This window comes from Dunckerocampus dactyliophorus, chromosome 21 (assembly GCF_027744805.1).
Source record: "Dunckerocampus dactyliophorus isolate RoL2022-P2 chromosome 21, RoL_Ddac_1.1, whole genome shotgun sequence".
NCBI lineage: Eukaryota > Metazoa > Chordata > Actinopteri > Syngnathiformes > Syngnathidae > Dunckerocampus > Dunckerocampus dactyliophorus.
The window spans coordinates 4,324,067-4,344,744 of NC_072839.1; the positions used below are offsets into that span (position 1 = coordinate 4,324,067).

Below are 20,678 nucleotides of genomic sequence, written 5' to 3' on the forward strand. Positions count from 1 at the left end.
TGTTATTTCAAGACTGGAGGTCTCGAATAATGTTAAATGTATTTTGAAGGTTTTCTGTTCTCTAACTATATAAAAATATTCCATTTATTAGTAAGGAATCATACTTCTTGGAAATTAATTTAACACAAGACAGAAACCATTTAACCTCAATAAAGAAGGGATAAACACACACATACTGTATTTTATTATAAAGCCACTAAGGCAAGGTTCAATGTGTTGGGTGTAGAAGAACCTGCTCAGAACCCTGAACTCAAGTCCATCAAACACATAAGGATGGGGCGATGGAGCTGGAATGGAGAGCGTTGGTGACCTTGAACCTCACTAATGACTGATAAGTCGACAAACTTGACAATAAAAAATCTTGTAGAAAAAGTTCTTATTTTCTGTTTGTGTCACGGGCCAGGCGTCCCAACACTTTTGACAAAATGGGACCTCATTCCATTGCCTGGCACTCATTTACCCTAAAAGCATGAGTTGTGCATCGGACTGCTGTTGGCTTTTGAAAACCACCTTTTGTGGCGAATGTACTTACTGTTTTGAAAGGCAGCCTTGAAACAAGCACGCAAGGTCACGACTGTATGTTTGAAATGATTCATTACAGCGCATCTTGAGTTTGGAAGAATCTGAATGATTTATTCCTATTCACGTAGGTGGGAGGGCTGTAGGCAACAAATGCAGGGAACAGGTTGTTCTATTCACTGTCTTCAAACTATAGCAAGTCTTTGATTTCGCAATCAGAGAATTTATGCAGGTAAAGTGTACACACACACACACACACACACACACACGGTGTGAAGTGCACACTAGCCTAGTTTTACTGTGAGGTAGCGTGTGGGGAAGCAGTTGAGCGGAACGGATAAGGTCGATGGGGAGAAAAACTGCAAAAAAGAGGAGAAGGATGGAAATAGAAAAAGAAATCAGGGAAAGAGAAGGTTTTATTGGTAGAATGTGATGCAAACACGATAGAAAACAGGGAGGGGGGGGTTGGGCACGATCTAAATGAAAATAGAGTCGAGCGCGAGGAAGAGGTGAGAGCATGTCACAGAGGGGTGTACAGGTGAGGTGGCAGGAAAGCACTTTGATTTCAAAATAAGACTAGTGCAGTTTCTGTTGTTAGTCTGTCTGATTTTCCCTTTCTCACAGTTTACTTAATAGTTCACTCTTTAGAACAGAAATACCCTATTTTCCAGACTATAAATCTTTTTTTTTTTTCATAGTTTGTCTGGTCCTGTGACTGTGGTGTGACTGTGGTCACCGTGTATCAAAATATAGACACAATTGTTATAAACATTTATGTCAATGTTAATTCATACTGACTGTGAACAGTGAACATTACCTACGACAGCCACAAGAAGGCGCTCTAGGCTTGTTAATTCATTTTAATTTAGGCGCGGGGTGTCCAAAGTGCAACCCGGGGGCCATTTACGGCCCGCGGCTGTTTTTATTGGCCCTCGGCATGTTCTAAAAATACACTCAACAAAAATATAAACGCAACATCAGCATCACACAATCAGCATGTTGAGATCATCCACATGTGAGGTGGGATGGATGATCTCAGCAAAGGAGAAGCGCTCACTATCACAGAGTTAGACAGATTTGTGAGCAATATGTGAGACAAATGGTGATATTGTTTATGTGGAAAAGATTTTAGATCTTTGATTTCATCTCATAAAAAATGGGAGCAAAAACAAAGGTGTTGCGTTTACATTTTCGTTGATTGTACAATTAAACAGGATGCATACTGTCAAGTCACAACCTAACGGGACTGCGTTTCTGATGTATTGCTTAGCAAAACTCCAACATTCAGAGTAAAACTGCTGTTAACTGTGTTAATGCTATTTTATACTATTTTAACCAGCTAAAATGTAATTTGAAAAGCAACATTGAACTGAGAGAAAGAGTAGGCATCCTTCTGTCTCAAGGGACAATTGTGACACCCCGGGGCAGGGTGCAAGTGACCAGGGTACGCGGAGCGTTACAGTTTGGAGCTGGTTTTGGCTGCAAAGGTGGGTGAAATGTCTTGCCCCAGTGACTGGTTGGCAGGAGCGAGCATCAAACCACCAACCTTCCGGTTTCTGGACAACCTTCTCTACCTCCTGAGCCACAAATAGAAGGGGACTAACAGCACAGAGGCGGTGGTTCCGACTCCCTTAAGCATTTTGCTTTCCTTTTAACATTCAGTCATGTCTTTGGTCCGTGGAGAGTTGACACTTGAGCTGAACTGAACCACATCAGAGTTAATTTCTTGGACTCTTCTACTACTAACCAAGCCAACCATGAGTGTGAACACAGCCTTCATTTTAGAGATATGGGAAATGTGATGTCTTACACACACAAATACCTCAATAAGCATCATCGATTGCCCTTCAAAATCTTTTCTCACCATCTTCAACTATTAGTATTCCCTAGAAAAGCCTACCCTATTATCTCTTCTTTCTCCCAGTGGGATGGTGTTGGTCCCTTCCCAGACACAGTGGATCCCCCCAAAGGGGTTCAGATGCTCTGGCACCCCACTATCATCAAGCCCTACCTCACCCTCCTGTCTGAATGCTCCAATCCCGACACCCTCGAGGGAGCAGCTGGAGCCCTGCAGAACCTGGCTGCTGGCAGCTGGAAGGTAACGATGCTAAGTATTAAAATGTGTGCCAAACTGTTCATTCATTGCCACAACCAAGGAAGTCTATGCTTTCTCTTATTGTATAGCAGGCATGGAATGACTTTAAAGGTTGCAAGTGTATGCCTGCACAGGGTTTTGGTAGACTGATGGTAGCAATGGATGAGTTAGCTTACATCAAAAAATACATAGTCATGAATACTAGATTATTTCCTATGGAAGCTATGCTTCCCTACGTTGATCATCTTCTCCCGATATCTATTTCTCCACAGATGACCCACAAGGGTGGCACTATTTGAGGTGTCTAGTGTTGAGAAAAAGATGAGGGAGGACAGAGTGGTCTCCAGTTCTTCCAATTCTCCCTCTTACAGAATATCACTTGTGATTCAGCGTATTACCTCATCCTCTCATACTGGCCCCGAATATAACAGTCCCCTCTTGAGCATTGGATGAGCTGGCAGCTGTTTCCGTACGCCTACCGATTTGATCAGACAATTTCTGCAAAAAAAAAAGTAGCCATAAGGCTGGAAAACTGTCAGTGACAGTTTGTATGCTTCTGTTGTGTAAAATATGATTCCCTCGTCTCGTCTCATCTCCCAGTGGTCGGTGTACATCCGGGCTGCTGTACGCAAGGAGAAAGGCCTTCCCATCCTGGTGGAGTTACTGCGGATCGACAACGACAAAGTGGTGTGCGCCGTGGCCACTGCGCTCAGAAATATGGCGCTGGACATCCGGAACAAGGAGTTAATTGGTAAGTCACAACCATGTCCACCTGTTGGAAGGAAATAAACGTCAATGTAAAAATGTTAACCTCATAAAATAGCTATTATATTCCCAAATAAAGTCACGCGTTAATCTATACCAGACAAACAGAGACGTTCTGATGTTTTTAAGGACCTACTGCAAATACACCTTTCAAAGTCCCTCTATGTGAAAGAGGCGCTCTGCTGTTTTTAAAGATCTCTTGCAAAAACACGAGTCAAAAATCATGTATATGACAAGAGAGCTCTGCTGAGAGCTTCTGCAAAAATGCAAGTCAAAGATCCTCTATGTGAAAGGGGCCCTCTGTTGTTTTGAAAGACCTAATGCAAAAACGCTAGTCAAAATTCTCTGTACAAGAGACGTCCACTGTTTTTAAGGACCTGGTGCAAAAATGCTAGTCAAAGATGATCTAGTATGACACATGGGATCAGCAGTTTCTGCAGAACCTACCGCAAAAACTCTAATGCACTGCAGTTTTTTTGGAATCTGCTGTAAAAATCTTCGTCGCAACCAAGTGTTGAACTGAACTTGCAGGTCCGTCTGTTTCCCTCGTGTTTATTTTGGTAAAAAGTTTTGAAAAATGTGTTAAACTTGCCTACTTCGAAGGGTATACTGTATATCCTGAAAGTCAGTTCTGGGATAACCAGCGTCTCCCCTAAATGACTCTGTTGCTATTTCGTGTATTTCTTCCATTGAGATCTGTAATTACTGCAGCTTTTTGGTGGGCTCGGTGGTTTCTATAGCAACCTCGCCTCCCTCAGTCGCAGCAAAGAATTTTGAGAGTCTCTTTCGGCGTATTGTTCAGGAGGTATGATGACACAGAGGAATACCATCGTCAAAGCACAAATTCATGATTCACTCGGATGCCAAGTTTGAGTTTGTTGGTTCAGTTTTGCGTCAACACGTTTTGTACAGGAGTTCATGTAAAAACTGGATGTTCAATCAATATGTACCACATCGGCAAGCTCAGGGGGGTTTACACGTTTGATAAAGGAGTTAAAGATGTTAAAAAGGCATTTGCACAAAATCCTACGGAGACGTTTGCTGTTATATTATCGACCTCCATTTAAATTAATGGAAGGAAAAAGTACCTCTTGTAACAGCTCTTCTATTTGGGGTTTTTATGACAAGACACTATATATTCTCCACTGAAAATCATTAAAGCCTTGGCTAATTGATTAGAATATTTGAAGGCAATTGATCAACTTTTATTTCTTTGCTTAATTAGCCTCTTCAGAGGAGGCAGATAAAGAAAAGAGTTATGGCAAAGCGACCTGTAGTAAAGATGGATTTGGGAGAAAGGCTAAAGGCTTACTGAGTTATTTATTGCTTTAAAGCCTGATTATTTTTTTTAGCTAGGTTGCAAGTTTACAAGTAGTTCCTTTTGCCCTCTAAAATGAAAAGTATAGACTATCTATAACTACCATTACCATGCATGACCTGAATAGATGGTGAATGGTAAATAGGCTTTCACTGGTGGTGTGCTTTCCGTCTCTCTGCAAGGTACTCAAAGTGTTTTGACATTGTTACATCATTTACCAACTGATAACGCAGCATCAGGAACAACTCGGGGCACAGGGATACTTGGGTATGGTCCACCAACATTTAATGTCCATCCTTGTTAGGCCTGGTTGGTAGGATTAGGGCAAGTTGTCTAGTTCCAGTTTCTCAGAGCAGTGCACTGTCAAATGCAGGGTTAGGGAAAGGGTATGCCAAAAAGTCTGCAAAGAGAGGAAGACTTAAGAGGGCTGGTTCAGAGTGGAGTGTTTGCTCATGGTAAGGTGTGACATGATTGGTGTTGACAGCAACGAGGTAAAGGCCAGACCCCACCAGCCCCATCCTGTTTAGCCCTTGTACACAAGCTTTATCAACCCACACACAGACGCAAACCTCTACATCAAGGCTAAAACTATCCTTGTGTGACAAAGACAGAGCATTGCGGCAAGCATACTGATGAACTACATTGACAAAGGACTGCTGCAACATTTTCTCCATCCATCCTTCCATCCATTTTCCTCCGATTATTCGGGTGGCGAAGGGCAGTCCCAGTAGAGAAGAATTCAAGGTTTCTGGCCACTTCTTCCACTTCCACCGGGGAGGACGCCAAGAGGTTCCCAGGCCAGCTGCCAGACAATGTCTCGGAGGTCAATGCGTCCGAGGTCTATCCCGGGGCCACACCAAAGATTCTGCACCAAAGGAGATGTCCAGAAGACATCCAAACAGGATGGCCGAGCCTCCTCACGCTATCTCTTAAGCCTAGGTCACAACCGAACGTACGATATTTATGACCGTGCGTTTTTTGGTGTGCCCCGAATTGCTCTGTGTTTACAATGTCGTTGTGGTGATTATGGAGGAGTAAGAGCTCTGAACGTGCATGGACCGCACTAATTCCATATGCGGGGTGACATGCGGCACACGACACACAAATGCGACATGTGAAAAAATTGACATTTTGCCCAAAGCTGACACCAGCAAAACATATGAAACACACACGTTGGGCGTACGGATGACGCACAAAGACGTACGTAAGTGTAAGTTTGTTTTGCAACCTGAAAAAACACAAGCACTTGCAGAGTTTGTTTGTTTGACATGACAAAGAACCTCTGCGGTCGGTCTTCAGCCAGCCGACGGCTCGAAAATCAGCACGTCACACATGCGCCCTGCTTGCGTTTTGTGCATTTTTTTGCACATAGACCGACCGTAGGAGCTGTAGGAAGAGTCCAGCCACCCTGTGAAGGAAACTCATTTTGTCCTCTTGTATTCATGATCTTGCTCTTTTGGTCACTCCCCAAAACCCGTGACCACAGGTCATTGAGAGCGTTGCCTTCTGCCTCAGCTCTCTTTTCTTTCGATCTCACGCTCCAGCCTTCCACCACTCGTGAACAAGATCCCAAAATACTTGAAGTCCCCCACCTGGGGCAAGACCTCCAACGTTCACCATGAACAAGCTTGACTTTCTGCTGGCAATGCGAACCAGGCTTCTGCTCCCGTTGTACAAGGACCGAATGGCATGGCGTAGTGTGCATGAAACCATACTTGTGGAGCACCTCCTGCAGGTTTATGATTCTCCCCACCTCTCAACATTTTTGTCTCCCACCCAAACCCAATTTCACCTTTTTCCTAATGTAATTTTGCACAATATTCTCTAAATCCATGTCACTATAAAATAGTCCCATTCAGCGCTACGTCATCTTACCCATTATTGACTTCCAGATGGCAATTTGATGCACATGAATAGGGAGCGGCGTAGGGATGCCAAGGAGTCCTCTTGCATTATTCCAAATAGAGCATCTATTTGCGACGCTCCTTCTGAACACACGCTGCGCCTGCCACCAAAACAAAGTTAATGCCGGATGAAAAGCGATTAATTCAAAATCTCAAAATCGGTTTTAATTCAAGACGCTTAATTAATTCACAGCTAATTGGGTGTCTTCCTCTTCTGTTGTGCAGTGAGTGCTTAATTCAAAGAGGAAGAGGCGGCAATGGCTCAGGACGTTGAGCAAGTTGTCTAGAAATTATTATTATCATAGCAGCTGTTATCGTATTCACTATGTAAAATATAACAACTTAAGTGTCACCCAAAATGACAGGTTTATCAGTATGTGCACGCTTCTTCTTTCTTTCCTTGCCACACCACTGCTATTGTTGACTTAAGTCTCCTCTCCCTCTTCCCTCCTTCCATTCCCCACCTTCCTGTCTCCAGCATGAATATTATTATTATTCCTCCGACCATCCCTTCATTCTACACCCACATCTCTGTGCCTAATGGCGTTTCAGACATGAGCTCATAACATCACTCCCTCCTTCCCTCTCGCTCTCTCTCATTGTGTCTCGCACTGATGACGGCGGTGCTGAGGAGTGTTACCGTGGTAACAGCAGCGGTGTGCCGCAAGGATTTGGCTAATTGTTTGATTGCAAGTGTGAGTGTTTGAGGTCAGGCGCTGTGATCGGCACATGCTAATGAAATAGAGGAGTTCTTGCACATGAACGCTGGGGCATCACATGACAGAGAAAGTCTAACTTTTTTCTCTTTTTTGTGAGAGGAAACTTGTGAAGGCTAGCCAGAAGGAGGCCAGAGGACAATGTGTACACATCTGGTGACTCACACTGGCTTTAACACAGGCTTTTTGTCCAAGTTAGGAGTACTTAACTAGCCTCAAAAAGAATTGTAAGGGTCTGATTTCAATTTTATCACTCGATCCTCATGTTTGACAGATGGAAAACTAAAGAGCAAAATAAAATAAGTAATAGTGTAAGAAAGATGAAAGAATGAATTAGAGTGACATGTTTTTGAGTATGAGTAGTGATATTGCACAGTAGACATACTGTATATTGCACAATATTTCATTATTATTGTTATTGGTAGTAGTAGTAGTATTTAATAGAAAAAAAATAACACAAAATAACACAAAATATTATTATTATATTGACTCTTTAGAGAAGTGATGGTGCACAGACCAGTGAAGAACCCATTTAATTTATACTATTGAATTATTTTTATTTTTATTTTTTTTGTACAGTGAAAATTTTGTTTTTTAAATATTTTTAATATATTTTTATTGTTACTTTGGCACATAACTAATTAATTCTAACGACTTATAATGTAGACGTGCAAGAAGGATTTGTTTATTATGAAATTTTTTAAATCAAAATTTGGATATTTCAGTGTTGGGTGCTTGAGTGCCATTATAATTTGAACTTTGCAGCATGGTACAATATTTTATTGTTAAATGAATACTTTTGTAATAGTGTTAATCAAAACTAAAACACAGCATGCTTGGGAAGATATAAAAGGAGACTTACATTTAAGTGATATATTAAAAAAAAAAAAACACTTTCATAAGAAAGGGGGGAAAAAAAAAACACAATTATTAACCTGTTACTTGTAATATGGCGCCTCCTATTGTGAAAGTGGCATACCGCTGCATGCAAAGTCTCAATTAGATGAGATGTGATTTGGTTCACAGTGCAATGCATACCCCGAGGTGCGATCATAAATAGTCCATAAGCTTTTTTTTTGCGATCAACAAATGCTGATAACTGTTTAATAACCATCTTTTATTCTCAGCCAGCGGAACGCCACCACCAATCAACCCGCTTCATCTCAGGCAGCATCTCCCCCAGACAATTACCTCCAATTTTATTTCAATAACACTCTCCTTTTTCCTTCAGTAAACAATCAAATCACTCCATTGTTGAGGGGTAATTGGATCTTTTTAAATCAAATCTGCCATTATGGCCCTGATGATGCACGCCCTTCTCGAAGGCAGCAGCATGAGGGAATGCAGCTGAGGAATATGTTAGCACCTCTGTTTCCCAGGTGATGAAGGCTATATTGGAGGGGTCGTGTAATACACGTTTATTAGACTGTGCAGGAAGCAGCATGCCGCTCTCCTGGAGGACGTGTCCAGGGCAAAGCAAACATTTCACAGAAGAGGAAAGTTGATGTAAGTGGAGATGGGAGATTGCAAAAGGTGGCTGTGTCACAGTTGGCCTTTAAAGCGTGCCACCTGCCCATAAAACATATATCTTCATTTGCCTCGCTTCTCTTCCATCTTTGTGTGACTACCATATGAACGCTGAGGTCACCGGTGAAACTCTTTCATAATGCATGCTTGATTACGCCAGGATTTGTTTTTACACCCGTACCCTAAATTTGTAGCAATGCTCAAGGAAAATAGGCGCACCAAAAGATGAAGCTTTTATATTTGGTAAATTTTGCATTGACTTTGGGAAACAGAGGCTTTTCCCCGTCGTTTATATTAATCAAATATTCATGAAGCATCCCATTGGCTTTGGTGTATCATCATTATCATGTCTGCCTGAAGGACACAAAGCAGATTTTGCTATTTAAAGTTACTTAAGAACTAAATTTTGCAGTAGTTAACTTGAGATGAAATGTAAATGTAAATCTAATTGTCAACGTAAATGTAAAATTGAAGGGTCTTTGCATTATGACTAAGCTCCGAAGATGACGTTGCCGAGTCGGTTTTGAGGGAAATTTTGTAGAATTTTACACCAAAATGTGCTGTAATTGGTACAATTAAAATTACTATTGTAAAGCTGAAATGTTGATATAAAAAAGTAATAATAACACAAAGCTTTAAACATGTTCAGTAATCCCTCGTTTATCGTGGTTAACTGGTTCCAGATTGAACCACTGTGATAAGTGAATTTCCTTACTTATTAATAGAATTTGATATAATATTTTGGTAGTTATGGTGTAGACAATCTGTTTATGATCTTTTAAATACAGTTTGTAACATTATTAGAGCCCTCTAGACATGAAATGACACTCCTATCGTCACCATTATACTCCTATTACCCAATACAGTAGACATAAGAAAAAATAAGACAAAAATAAGACAATATAGACTCTTACATGTTTGTTGCTTGCTTCCTTTTTACTTCCGGTTTTAGTACAGTACTTCCTGCGGTGGCTATTGTTTATCAGTGTAACATTACTGACACCTCGTGACCAGTGTAGAATACTACATATCTTCACGGCGGCTTTGAATGCATCTTCTGAACGTCTTGTATTTGCATTTTACTTCATGTAGCCATTTTTATGCTTGAACATGCTTATTTTAGGCGAAAAATACATTTGCTCACGTAAGCACATTTTTTGACTGGTAATACATGACTTGTGAATTCATATTTTTTTGAAAAAACCGTGACGGAAGCCGTAAAATTTGAAGCGCTAAGTGGCGAGGGATTATTGTGTCATCTTCTTCTTTTTTTTTTTTTGCCTTTTTACGACATTTTTTTTAAATTATGAAAAAGTGTCCCTGCCCACCACAAACTTTTTCAGACTTTTTTCTATGTCTCATATAGGTGTCTTATTCGGGTCAACCTGGTATTATCATGATTAAGTAGTGTTATTTACATGTACAGTATATACCTAGTATTGTTACATATGTATCCTGGCAGTCTACTTCCTTTGTTTACTTTTTTCCAGTGATCATAACTTTGGGATAATGCTGCTAATGCTTCTAAACAATGGCACACAATGCGGAATGGGGCTGTTATGGTGACCGTATTTCGTCTGTGCATGGGCAGAAAGCATTTCCAAATACACACAGCAGTCTACCAGCTTAGCCATTCCCTCCCTTTGTTATTACTATCTCAGCGCTTGATAAATGAGTTGCTCACTCAATCAGTCGCCCGATCAATAAATTGTCAGTCGTTGGCGTGGTCAATTACCTGGCGAGGCACTCGGTCAGTAAGTTAGTCACGCCGCGGGTAAATTATTCAGTCAGTCGCTCCCAAATTCATCAAATAAGGGCAGGCGTGAGTTAGTTAATCAGTGAGGAAATGAGTCACTCTGATTCAAGTCGGTCAAATAATGAACGTCGTGCAACTTGGGAGCGAAAAAGACTACCACCGTTTAACCTCTGCTCAGCCTGTCAGACGGAGATAACGGCGAGCCAATTAACCCATTGCTTCATCCTCGGAGATAGTGACACATATGTGCATAAACATGCTCATTAAGTGTTGTGTAATTGTATGTTTGCTTATGTGTGCTCTCTTTCTGAAGGTTAATAAGTGCCATCTAAACATCCTGATTGTTTGCTCCTCAGCCCTTCCCGGATCACTTTGACTTATTAGGGGTAAATAGGAGGAAGGGATTATTCCCAAAGCCTGTGAGGGCATCTTGGGTATCACTTTAATGAATTGGTCTGAAAGAAACATTTTAGTCTCATCATCACTGTTCGAAAGGGGAAAGAAAAGTGAGTTAAAAAAAAAAAAAGAGATAAGATGTGAGTGGGATGGGAAAGAGATTTGCCAATGTCAGTGCAGGAAGCAATTTGTTCCCGACAAGAATGTTGTGTTCTTACTCGGAGTTAATCATTCAGAACATCAGCGAAACTTGCAGAGGACAAACATGCCAAGTTGCTAACAGTTTTTCAAATGGCAACAGTGACGCCCTCCAAAAGTATGCCACAACTCACTCTACAAAAACACAATATCCAAGTGGATTGGCGGATTTGAAGTTGAACACGATCCATTCTGGGACGCCGGTTGACCATTTCTTAAGATTTCTGTAGAAATAATCAGTTACAGCGTCTCAAACTCCCGTGTCGTACAAGTGTATACAGTCCTACCACGCCACTTTGTGCTTCAAATTTCGCGGTTTCACTCTATCACAGTTTTTGAAAAATATTTATGAATAAATCGTGCTGTTTCGTGGTTGAATATGGCCTACAAATATGCATATTTAAGCAAATGTTAGATTTTTTTTGCCATTTTTGAGACACAAGAGGATCGGACTTGATCGCCTGAACAGCAGGCTTCTACTGCAGGTTTGAAGGCACAATAATCCCTCAGAAAAATCCCTAATTAAAATACAGGCTACTGTTGCGGTCACCCTTAAACTCAACTCTGAACCCCCGACGTCACTTTCTGTCCATCCCTCACTCAGGTTCCCTAGGGAACACATTTATCGTAACACACTCAAGCATGAGTCTTATTTATGTCTTATATGCCTTATTTTCTCTTATTATGTCTACTATTTTGAGTAATACGAGTGTACAGGTGACTATAGTGGTGTTAGTTCATGTGTAGAGGGCTCTAATGATGTTGAAAAACTTTGGAAGGTTGTAAACAGGTTTTCTATGCTCTAACTATGAGAATATTCCATTCATAAATAAGGAATCCTACTTGGCGGAAATTCAAACAATGGACCGTGATAAATTAGGGATTACTGTATTAGGACATATTAGGACTTGAAATCAATAAAACGGTCGGGTTGTAACTCTAAACGGCCGATGATGAAGGCATAATGTGAAGGAGAATGCTGTTCCAAATAGGTCTTACATACCATGTGGAGCTTTTTAACTTTCTATAAGTGTAAAAAAAAAAAAAAAGTGAAACAGAGTTGGCAATAAAAGGTCAAAAGTAAAATATAGATAAATATTTTAATGTGTTAATATGTCTTTTTTATTATTATTGTTATTTTTATTTTTATTATTATTTGGGCAATGGAGTCACTGCTTCACATGTGACTCTGCGTACTTAGTGTAATCTTTAATTTCTTCTTCTCTTAAAGGGACCGCTTGCAACTGGCTCAAGGTTCCATTTTTTTCTACCAAGAAATATAAGAAGATCATATATAAGAGCATTTGTTACCAATAGTGGACAGACTATCCACAAACATGTCTATTTTTTACAATTACAAATCACACTTCATCAAAATTGGCCAAAATTGTTATGTCTGAATAAAATGATTGGTCACTCATGTAGAAGCTAAACTTTGTCAAATTGCTATCATTGGCTGACAACAAACATTCCGTAGTCAAAGCAGGAGGAGGGCGGGATGCTTGTATAATATAATGCTTGTAGTGCGATCAAATATTGCCTCCCTCTAGTGAGCTTGGGAAGTCTGCAAACAAGCCAAAGAAAAAGCAAAATCCGTGCTAGTGTAGCAATATCAATGTATCTCTGATAATGCAAAATCCAGCCTTCTGTAAAGGTGTATTTTTTTACCCTGGATATTGGTGTCCATGTCCAAATCATACCACATCAATTGACTTCAAACATTTCACCGTATTTTTCCATCAAACTCCCATCATAAAAAGCAGACGCTGTTTCAAGTGCCACTTTAGAGAAATATCTTTGGAGTTATTTGCTTTTATAATTAGTTTTAAGGCTCTCAAGAATTGGAGTGCTTTGCGGGGAGATTTCAATGCAGGCAGAGCGGATTTTAAGCGTCCACTTGAGGATGGAACACTTACAGCACAACTTCCTGCTTTCAGCCCTAACGTTTCCCCATCGAGGATAGTTTTGAGGCAAACGGTGATTCAAAGTGCCCAAACAGCAGCTCTTGTGGGCTCAGCGTTTGTGTGCGTTGCGCCAGAAACACATGTCGAGAGGAGGGATTGAATCATTTGTGTAGTGCTCATTGAAATGGGATTTTGGCTCAACATTTCAATGTTTTCGAAACACATCTGTTTCCTATGTGCTTTTAGCTTGTAGCTGACTGATGGATAGCTGTCAGAGCTCCAGGCGGCTTTATTGTAAGATGTGTAGCGAAGCCTCTTTTTTTTTTATTATTATGTTTGTTTTTTTACAAAGCTGTCCTCTGTGAACTTGCAAGTCAAAGGTGGTATCACGTCCAAGAGGAAGGATGAAAACCCGGAACTGAAAAAGCCAGCGTTTGAGCGCCTCTTCTCTCAAAAGTGGAGCAAATAAGTGAGCGAGATGATGGATTTTTCGGCTCATAAACACTTCTCTTGGGACACATATTACTGTTAAAACATCAGTAAAAAGTCAATTTTGTGTAAGAGGGGACCTCAAAGAGCAGTGATTTCAGAAGCTTGAAGTGGAAAGTGTGGAATGGAATTCTTGACTTGGAAGTTACACACTTCAACTCTAAAATCTTCAACACTGAAGTAGTATATTGAAAGCTAGCTTTTATGCAGCGTAGCTTATTACCATTGACTATAATATACTGTAGACCCCTGCAATGAAAATGAAGTTTGTCATCTTCATGACAAAATTCACTTAAATATGTCTGCAAAGATGGGTCAGATATGAAAAGTACATACAGTAATCCCTCGTTTATCCCGGTTGATTCCGGTTGATTGGTTCCAGACCCGACCGTTATTTCCGAGAAGCAGGATTTTTTTATTTCTAAATATAATATTTCCGTAGTTAGAACCTGTTTACAACCTTTTTAAATACCGTTTTTTAACATTAGAGCCCCCAAGGCAAGAAATAACACCCCTATAGTCTCCTTTATACTCTATTACCCAATATAGTAGACATAATGAGAGAAAATAAGACATAATAGACACTCACATGTTAGGGTTGGGAGAGTCCTCTGTTGTACCTGTTTTCTGTACAGTACTTCCTCCAGTGGCTATTGTCTCATCAATGTAACATTACTGATACCTAGGGACCAGGGTAGAATACTACATATCATCACACCATCTTTGAATGCGTCTTCTGAATGTGTTATATTTGCATTTTAGTTCATTTAGTTTTTTTTATGTTTGCAATTTTAATTTAGGCAAAAATTCATTTTTTTTTTACTAACAATAGGCTTAAACAGAAATAATTTATTATTAATCGGTATCTGAGAAGTTTGAGGTTCAAAATATTTGCAATTTGCGTCACCACTTGTCATTGAGGGGGTGATGGCGGGTTCCACAGCCCAACCAGTTGAGAACCACTGTTCTACACCAAGTAGTCGAAAAAATAGAAATAGAAAAAATCTTTCCTTAGACAATAAAGAGGGACATTTGATGGAATTTCCTTGATGGAAGTATTTTGAATGGTATGTTCTGAGCACATGTTTCATGTCAGTGTTGTATTAAACTGAATAATGCTGCTTGGAGTAGTGCAGTCCATTTTGCTTCAGTTGCTTCAGGGGTGATTCATGTTTTTGCACCGTTTTCACATTGTTGTCAGAAACTTTCTGGCGGCTTAGTTGCAACAAGAAATATGATGCGCCTTCAAATCTGCAATATGACTTTCCTAATCCCAACTAAAGGGTGAGTAGTTTGAGACAGAGCATCATATTACATGTCATTTTTTATTAGATGTTTTTCTAGCTAGCTGACAAAGTGGGTGAACTCCCATTATATGGTGTGTGTGTGTGTGTGTGTGTGTGTGTGTTGTGCTGGTTTGGGTCTAACATGCCTTCACACCACACCAGTGTTATTGCTCACATTTGCTGCACACTGTTCCGCTCTTTTTCCCTATCTGACAGCATCTCCTGCAACTCTTTAATTACTCCAGCAGCTCATCCTTTGAATGTCAATTTTTATTTTTTTTTTTCGTACGCCGGCCTTTTCACTGAAATATCACAAGACGACCCTTTTATTGCATTCTAAGCACGGGCATTAATGTGGCTGTGTGAGAGGATTTACAGTGTGCCCTCTAAAGCCAAAGCTTTATGGAGTTATCCAAGCACTCACTCGCTGTGCAAGACGTTTGCTTTATTACTGAGACACTCAAAGGATCTGTTAACTTGCGAAATTTCCTTCACAGCACTTTCTGATTTAATTCTCACTGAAATATTGCAAATCATAAAGTGTGTTATTTTTTGATTTTGCAAAACTTTTCTGGTGTGTTAAATGCATTCTCTGTGATCCACAGTAAAGAAAGTGACGATGTTATTAATAAGCTGGAGCAGTCGATAGATGTTGCAGCATTAATATTTATCGCACAGATTGTGGGCCTCAAACCCAGCAGAGGAAGCGCAGGGAGAATCAGACAGCAGCACAAAAAAAGGAAATGACTCCACAAGCAGCACTGTAAAGATTTTGAGACAAGCAGGACGCCGACTTGTTAGCCCCTAATGCAAAATGACCAATGGAAATAACTGAAAATCATGCCAACATCAGAAAAAGTATTAAATTCTGTATTTTCTGAATAAAATTCGTACGTTTGTTCAGTTTAGCTGGTCCTGCGACTTATATTCAAGTTAATACATATCCTGTATATACAATTTGTGGGGTGGTGGTGTTTTTTGGCGACACCTAGTGGGCACAATGATTTGCTGAGTTGAGCATGTGACACAGTTTGGCACACATGAATGATACAGAGCATACCGGACGCTTTTTGTATGGAATACTTTCTAATACGCTTCTGCCTTGGAGATTACGTGTCTGTAAGTAATGTGCAACTATAATCGTATGTGACCTGTGTGGATTGAGAAGTGACACATTTTAGGCAGCAGTGTTGTTTAATTAGGAAACTAATTATGTCAAGGTCGGAGATTGTAGCTGCTGCACCAGCCACTGACTGACTAAATACCCTCTTGATGATTTTCAGTGTTCAAATTCATTTGTGAATACAAAAATGAAGTTTTGGTGTTAAAATACGGCTCTTACATACGTTTCTACACACCGGGATGCGTTCATTTGTCTTGTCATGTATTAAAAGAGTCTTCTTCGAGAACATTCTGACATTTACAAAACAGGTACGTTTTTATTGTACACATGTGCTTGGAAAAAATGTGGCTTATTTCAGCTTTTGTAGCTTCAGTTTGTCTCCTTCTTGGTGTAAACATTGCCCACTGCCTCGTGCTTTGTCTTCTGCTCTTGTGAATTTAATGTTGTTAGGAGCAGCGCCATGACACTCTAAAAAACAGCTTGCTCTGATGATAGCTGGATCACAAATACTGGTGAATGCAAGCAGACTACCCCAGGGGAGCTGTGGATACAGATGTAGAATACCATCACCAGTGTGTGACTGAGTGAATTAATAAAGGGTTCACTTCATTGTGAAGCACTTTGGGTATCTTGAAAAGTGCTATAAAATCTAATCCATTATTTTTATTATTATAAATTATAGTCTGGAAAATACAGTAAATAAATCATATATATAATAATTACATTAAAACTATGATAATCAAATTGAAAAAAAATATGTGTAAATAATTTGTAACGTTTTTGAAGTAGGTGGAATCAAGTGAACACAACTTTTGTGCACCACTATCAAAAGAAGTGATGTGCACATGTCATGGTGACTGCTGAAGTTTTTTCCCTGTTTTTTGTTGTTCCCCACCTCGGGTTGGTACATTTTGATCTTAAAAAAAATACACCTTCAATATTCCAGGTAAATACGCCATGAGAGACCTGATCCATCGGTTACCAGGCAGCAGCAGCAGTAACAACAACGCCACCGGCAGTGCCACCTCTGCTACTACAGGCTCACCCAGCAAGGCCATGTCTGACGACACGGTCACCGCCATCTGCTGCGCGCTACATGAAGTCATCACCAAGAACATGGAGAACGCCAAAGCCCTCCGCGACGCCGGCGGCATTGAGAAACTGATTGGCATCGCCCGCAGTAAAGGAGACAAGTGAGTGCTGAAAATGGCTTTAAACACTCCCCATCAATACTAATGTGCATCCGTGTGAAGGTCACTTTGGTGTTTTTGGAAACCCTTGAGACCAATGGGAGCGTACTGTCTGGTTTGAGAGGATAAAAGGCGGCGTGATTACACATGATTAGCCATTTGGTGGCGGGGGGGCTCCAACAAGTGACCCTGCAGTTGTTTTCTGCTCCTTCATAATACACATGGTTTCTTCAGCAATGCCAGAAACATACAGCATATTTTACCTGCAGTAAGTTTAAACGGGTGTTTATTTGAGGTACCCTTTGATTAAATGAAGCACATCTACGAGAGGAAATACCACCCACTCACATCATCATTCATAAACCTTCACCATTCCTTTTATCCATTCATCCACAAACAGCATCAAGTGTGTCAGAAATAGTTCTTGCTTGCTGCTATGGCAACCAGCAAGCCAGGGTGTTGCCAAAGGTGACATCAACCGGAGGTCAGACATTGAGTTATTGTTAAGGAGAATGAAAGCGAGAGAGTCTATTCACGGAACTTTGCTGTAAGGCGTCATTACAGAGAGGGATGAGGTGCTGGCTGGAGGAAAGTGCAAATGTCTCTTGAGCGAGTGTCGTCAGCTGCTAATGGTTCCTTCTCAAGATAGCTGCACTGAGGAGGAATGTTCTTATCCTATTTTAACGCCGCCGTCTTATACCTCAATCACAATAAATATATATAGATTACCACATATCACACAATAAATGAAAATGAACTTGATCATTTTGCCGGCCTCAATATATTGCCATGTGAATGAGTGTCTGTTTTCCTCGTCACTCGCCTCCAAACTGGCAGGAAGAGGGTTCAATGGTGCGTCGGTTTCAGCACCTCGGCACGTTTGTTCCATAGAACAACGGCGTGAACGGAGCGAGCCCTTTTGTCAGTCATACAGTCTTTATGGAGGCAGGGCCGCTAGCATACATAGAGTGCAAAGAGTGTAGCCTATTTTGCCAAAATTAAGCATTTTCAAACATAAAAATGGCTAAACGACATAAAATACGAATTGAAGACACATTCAAAGATGTTGCGACGATAAGCAGTATTCTACATTGGTCACCAAGTGCATGTTACATTGATGAGACAATAGCCACCACAGAACAGGAAATAAAAAAACAAGGAACTCTCCAAATGCTAACATGTATGAGTTTATATTATGTCTTATTTTGTCTTATTATGTCTACTAGGTAGATGACTATAGGGGTGTTATTTCATGTCTAAAGCGCTCTAATAATGTTAAGAACCATATTTAGAAGGTCGTCAACAGGTTTTCTGTACTCTAACTACACAAATATTCAATTTATAAGTAAAGAATCTTACTTTGCGGAAATTCACTCATCACGGTTGGGTCATGGAAACATTTAACCGCGATAAATGAGGGATTACTGTTTAACTTTTTCCGAGGCTGCCACAGCTTAATAAATCCACCAAATAGAAGACATACTGAAAATATTGTCTTTCACACTTCCACCTTTTGGACAATTTTAATAGAATTTCACCATTTCTGTGCTTCATTTGGTCAATAATCAATAGTGTCCATCCAGTAGGTTTTAAAGCGCCATTTTAGTCAAGTCGCATATCACTGGGAGGGAAAGGTGAGGACTTCTTAACTCTGATGGAAGCTCATCTTCAATGGAAAAGACCTCTCGCACATGAAAACACATTGACCTCCACATATCTTACCAAGGAAGTCAGAGTAACATTTGTGATTATGAATGGAGAGGAGGAGATGTAACTCCTTCGCTATCGCCTCTCGCAGACACTCGGCCAAGGTGGTGAAGGCGGCCTCACAGGTTCTCAGCAGCATGTGGCAATACAGAGACCTGCGCTCCCTCTACAAGAAGGTAAGATTACACAACCAGAGTGCTGCACTAACACATCTGTTCATCATCCTATATGTTTTATATTCAATACAGAGCAATCCATAGTTTTATATTTAATAAAGGATAGTGATTTATTCTGATTGTTCCTACTGCGGGTGCGTATGCGAACATGTGGATGTGTGTCTGCAAAAGGGTGAATCGAGGCAACTGGTGGCGGCAAACCAGCCAGGTGAACGACCTATTATTATGGAAGAGGGTCGTGATTTAATCTGATCGTTCCTGCTGGCTGGCTGTTCAGCCGATAAGAGAAGAGAGTGAGTGTGGATGCCAACGTGTGTCTCTATCCGTATAAGGCTGAATCCAGGCAACTGGCCGGAGGCGAGGCAGCCTGGTGGCGAACCAGCCAGGTGAACCTGTCATTTTGCAAGAGGGTTGTTCACCAGTTATGCGGACCACCACCACAACAACACCAAACCTTTATGACCACTCCCAGGGGACATACTCACCAGGGACATATAATCTAGGGAACTCCACACCTAAAGTTTAGAAAAAAGAAGCCTTTTGGATGAAACACCTTAAACTAACAAGAGTAGTCCAGTTGCCTCCATTTTATGGATTACCGTGACCAGGATGACAGAATTTCCACAGACGTGTATGTGTGTGCTGAGAGATGTGTCCACATTGTTGTGTTATCCTTCGGTCAGAACCAGGACCACAGTAAGATGAGTGTCTTCTCTGTTTGACATCAGCATTAGAGAGAAAAAGAGGGAAAAAAATAGCGCAGTGTTATTTGTATTTCCAGCCTATTATGTTTGGGCTCGTTTTCAACACACACACAAAAGATGACTTCTCTATGCCCATTGAGACTGAATGGCACTAATGCTGTCAGCTACCAGGAAACTTTCCCATTAATACAGAATCTTATTTGTCCATCACACAACTACACATTGCAGACAGAGAGGACGACTGCATGTGAGTGCAGCACCACGCATGCCGGTTAAAGCTGATTTTCTCAAACTGTGGCTATTTCTTTGCAAATGAAAAATGCCCACACACCATTGCATCCTGATTAGAGCTAATGAGAGTGGTGTCGCTTTTATTTGTCGGTGATGAATGTTGTGTCATTATCTGCTTCCAAGGTTGCCTGCCATTCAGCGTGTTAAAAAGTTTGAGACTGGTACTGAGATGTCTACAAAGTTCCACAATGTTAACTAGCACATTCCAGGCAAGCGTGCCTGTCGCGACACAGCGACTGCAAATCATCTCACCGGGCATTAATTTTGGCCTGTAAATATGGCACTCGCTCGAGAACTACTTACAGCTCACAGCCGCGGCGGAATATTGGCGACGCTAGTCCCAATCGCTTGACGTTGACATCATTAAGGACAAAGACCAGATTGTAACGTCTAGCCAGACATTGCAAGTAGGATGAGGTGGTGGTCGATCAACAATCTTTTCCAAAAACAAAACAGGCTACTGTCAGTCGAACCACGCCAAAGCAACATCAGCAAACTCAACTGTGTAAATTATCGCAGATCACCGAAAAACACGCTAACCGGGGTGGACGCTAACCGAGGTTCCACTGTCGTTTCGTAGTTAGAGCATAGAAAACCTGTTTACGACCTTTTAA

General features: G+C 40.8%; 1 protein-coding gene across 9 annotated transcripts in view; it reads left to right on the forward strand.

Annotated features, from left to right (window-relative positions):
• The window catches only part of ctnnd2a (catenin (cadherin-associated protein), delta 2a), a 245,352-nt gene that overhangs the window by 201,694 nt on the left and 22,980 nt on the right, over positions 1 to 20,678 (forward strand). For all 9 annotated transcript variants that reach the window (XM_054765059.1, XM_054765060.1, XM_054765061.1 and 6 more), the window contains 4 exons: positions 2,444 to 2,617; positions 3,215 to 3,365; positions 16,943 to 17,189; positions 18,985 to 19,069. In XM_054765059.1, the coding sequence (XP_054621034.1) occupies positions 2,444 to 2,617; positions 3,215 to 3,365; positions 16,943 to 17,189; positions 18,985 to 19,069 (657 nt within the window). The remainder of the gene's footprint in view (positions 1 to 2,443; positions 2,618 to 3,214; positions 3,366 to 16,942; positions 17,190 to 18,984; positions 19,070 to 20,678) is intronic.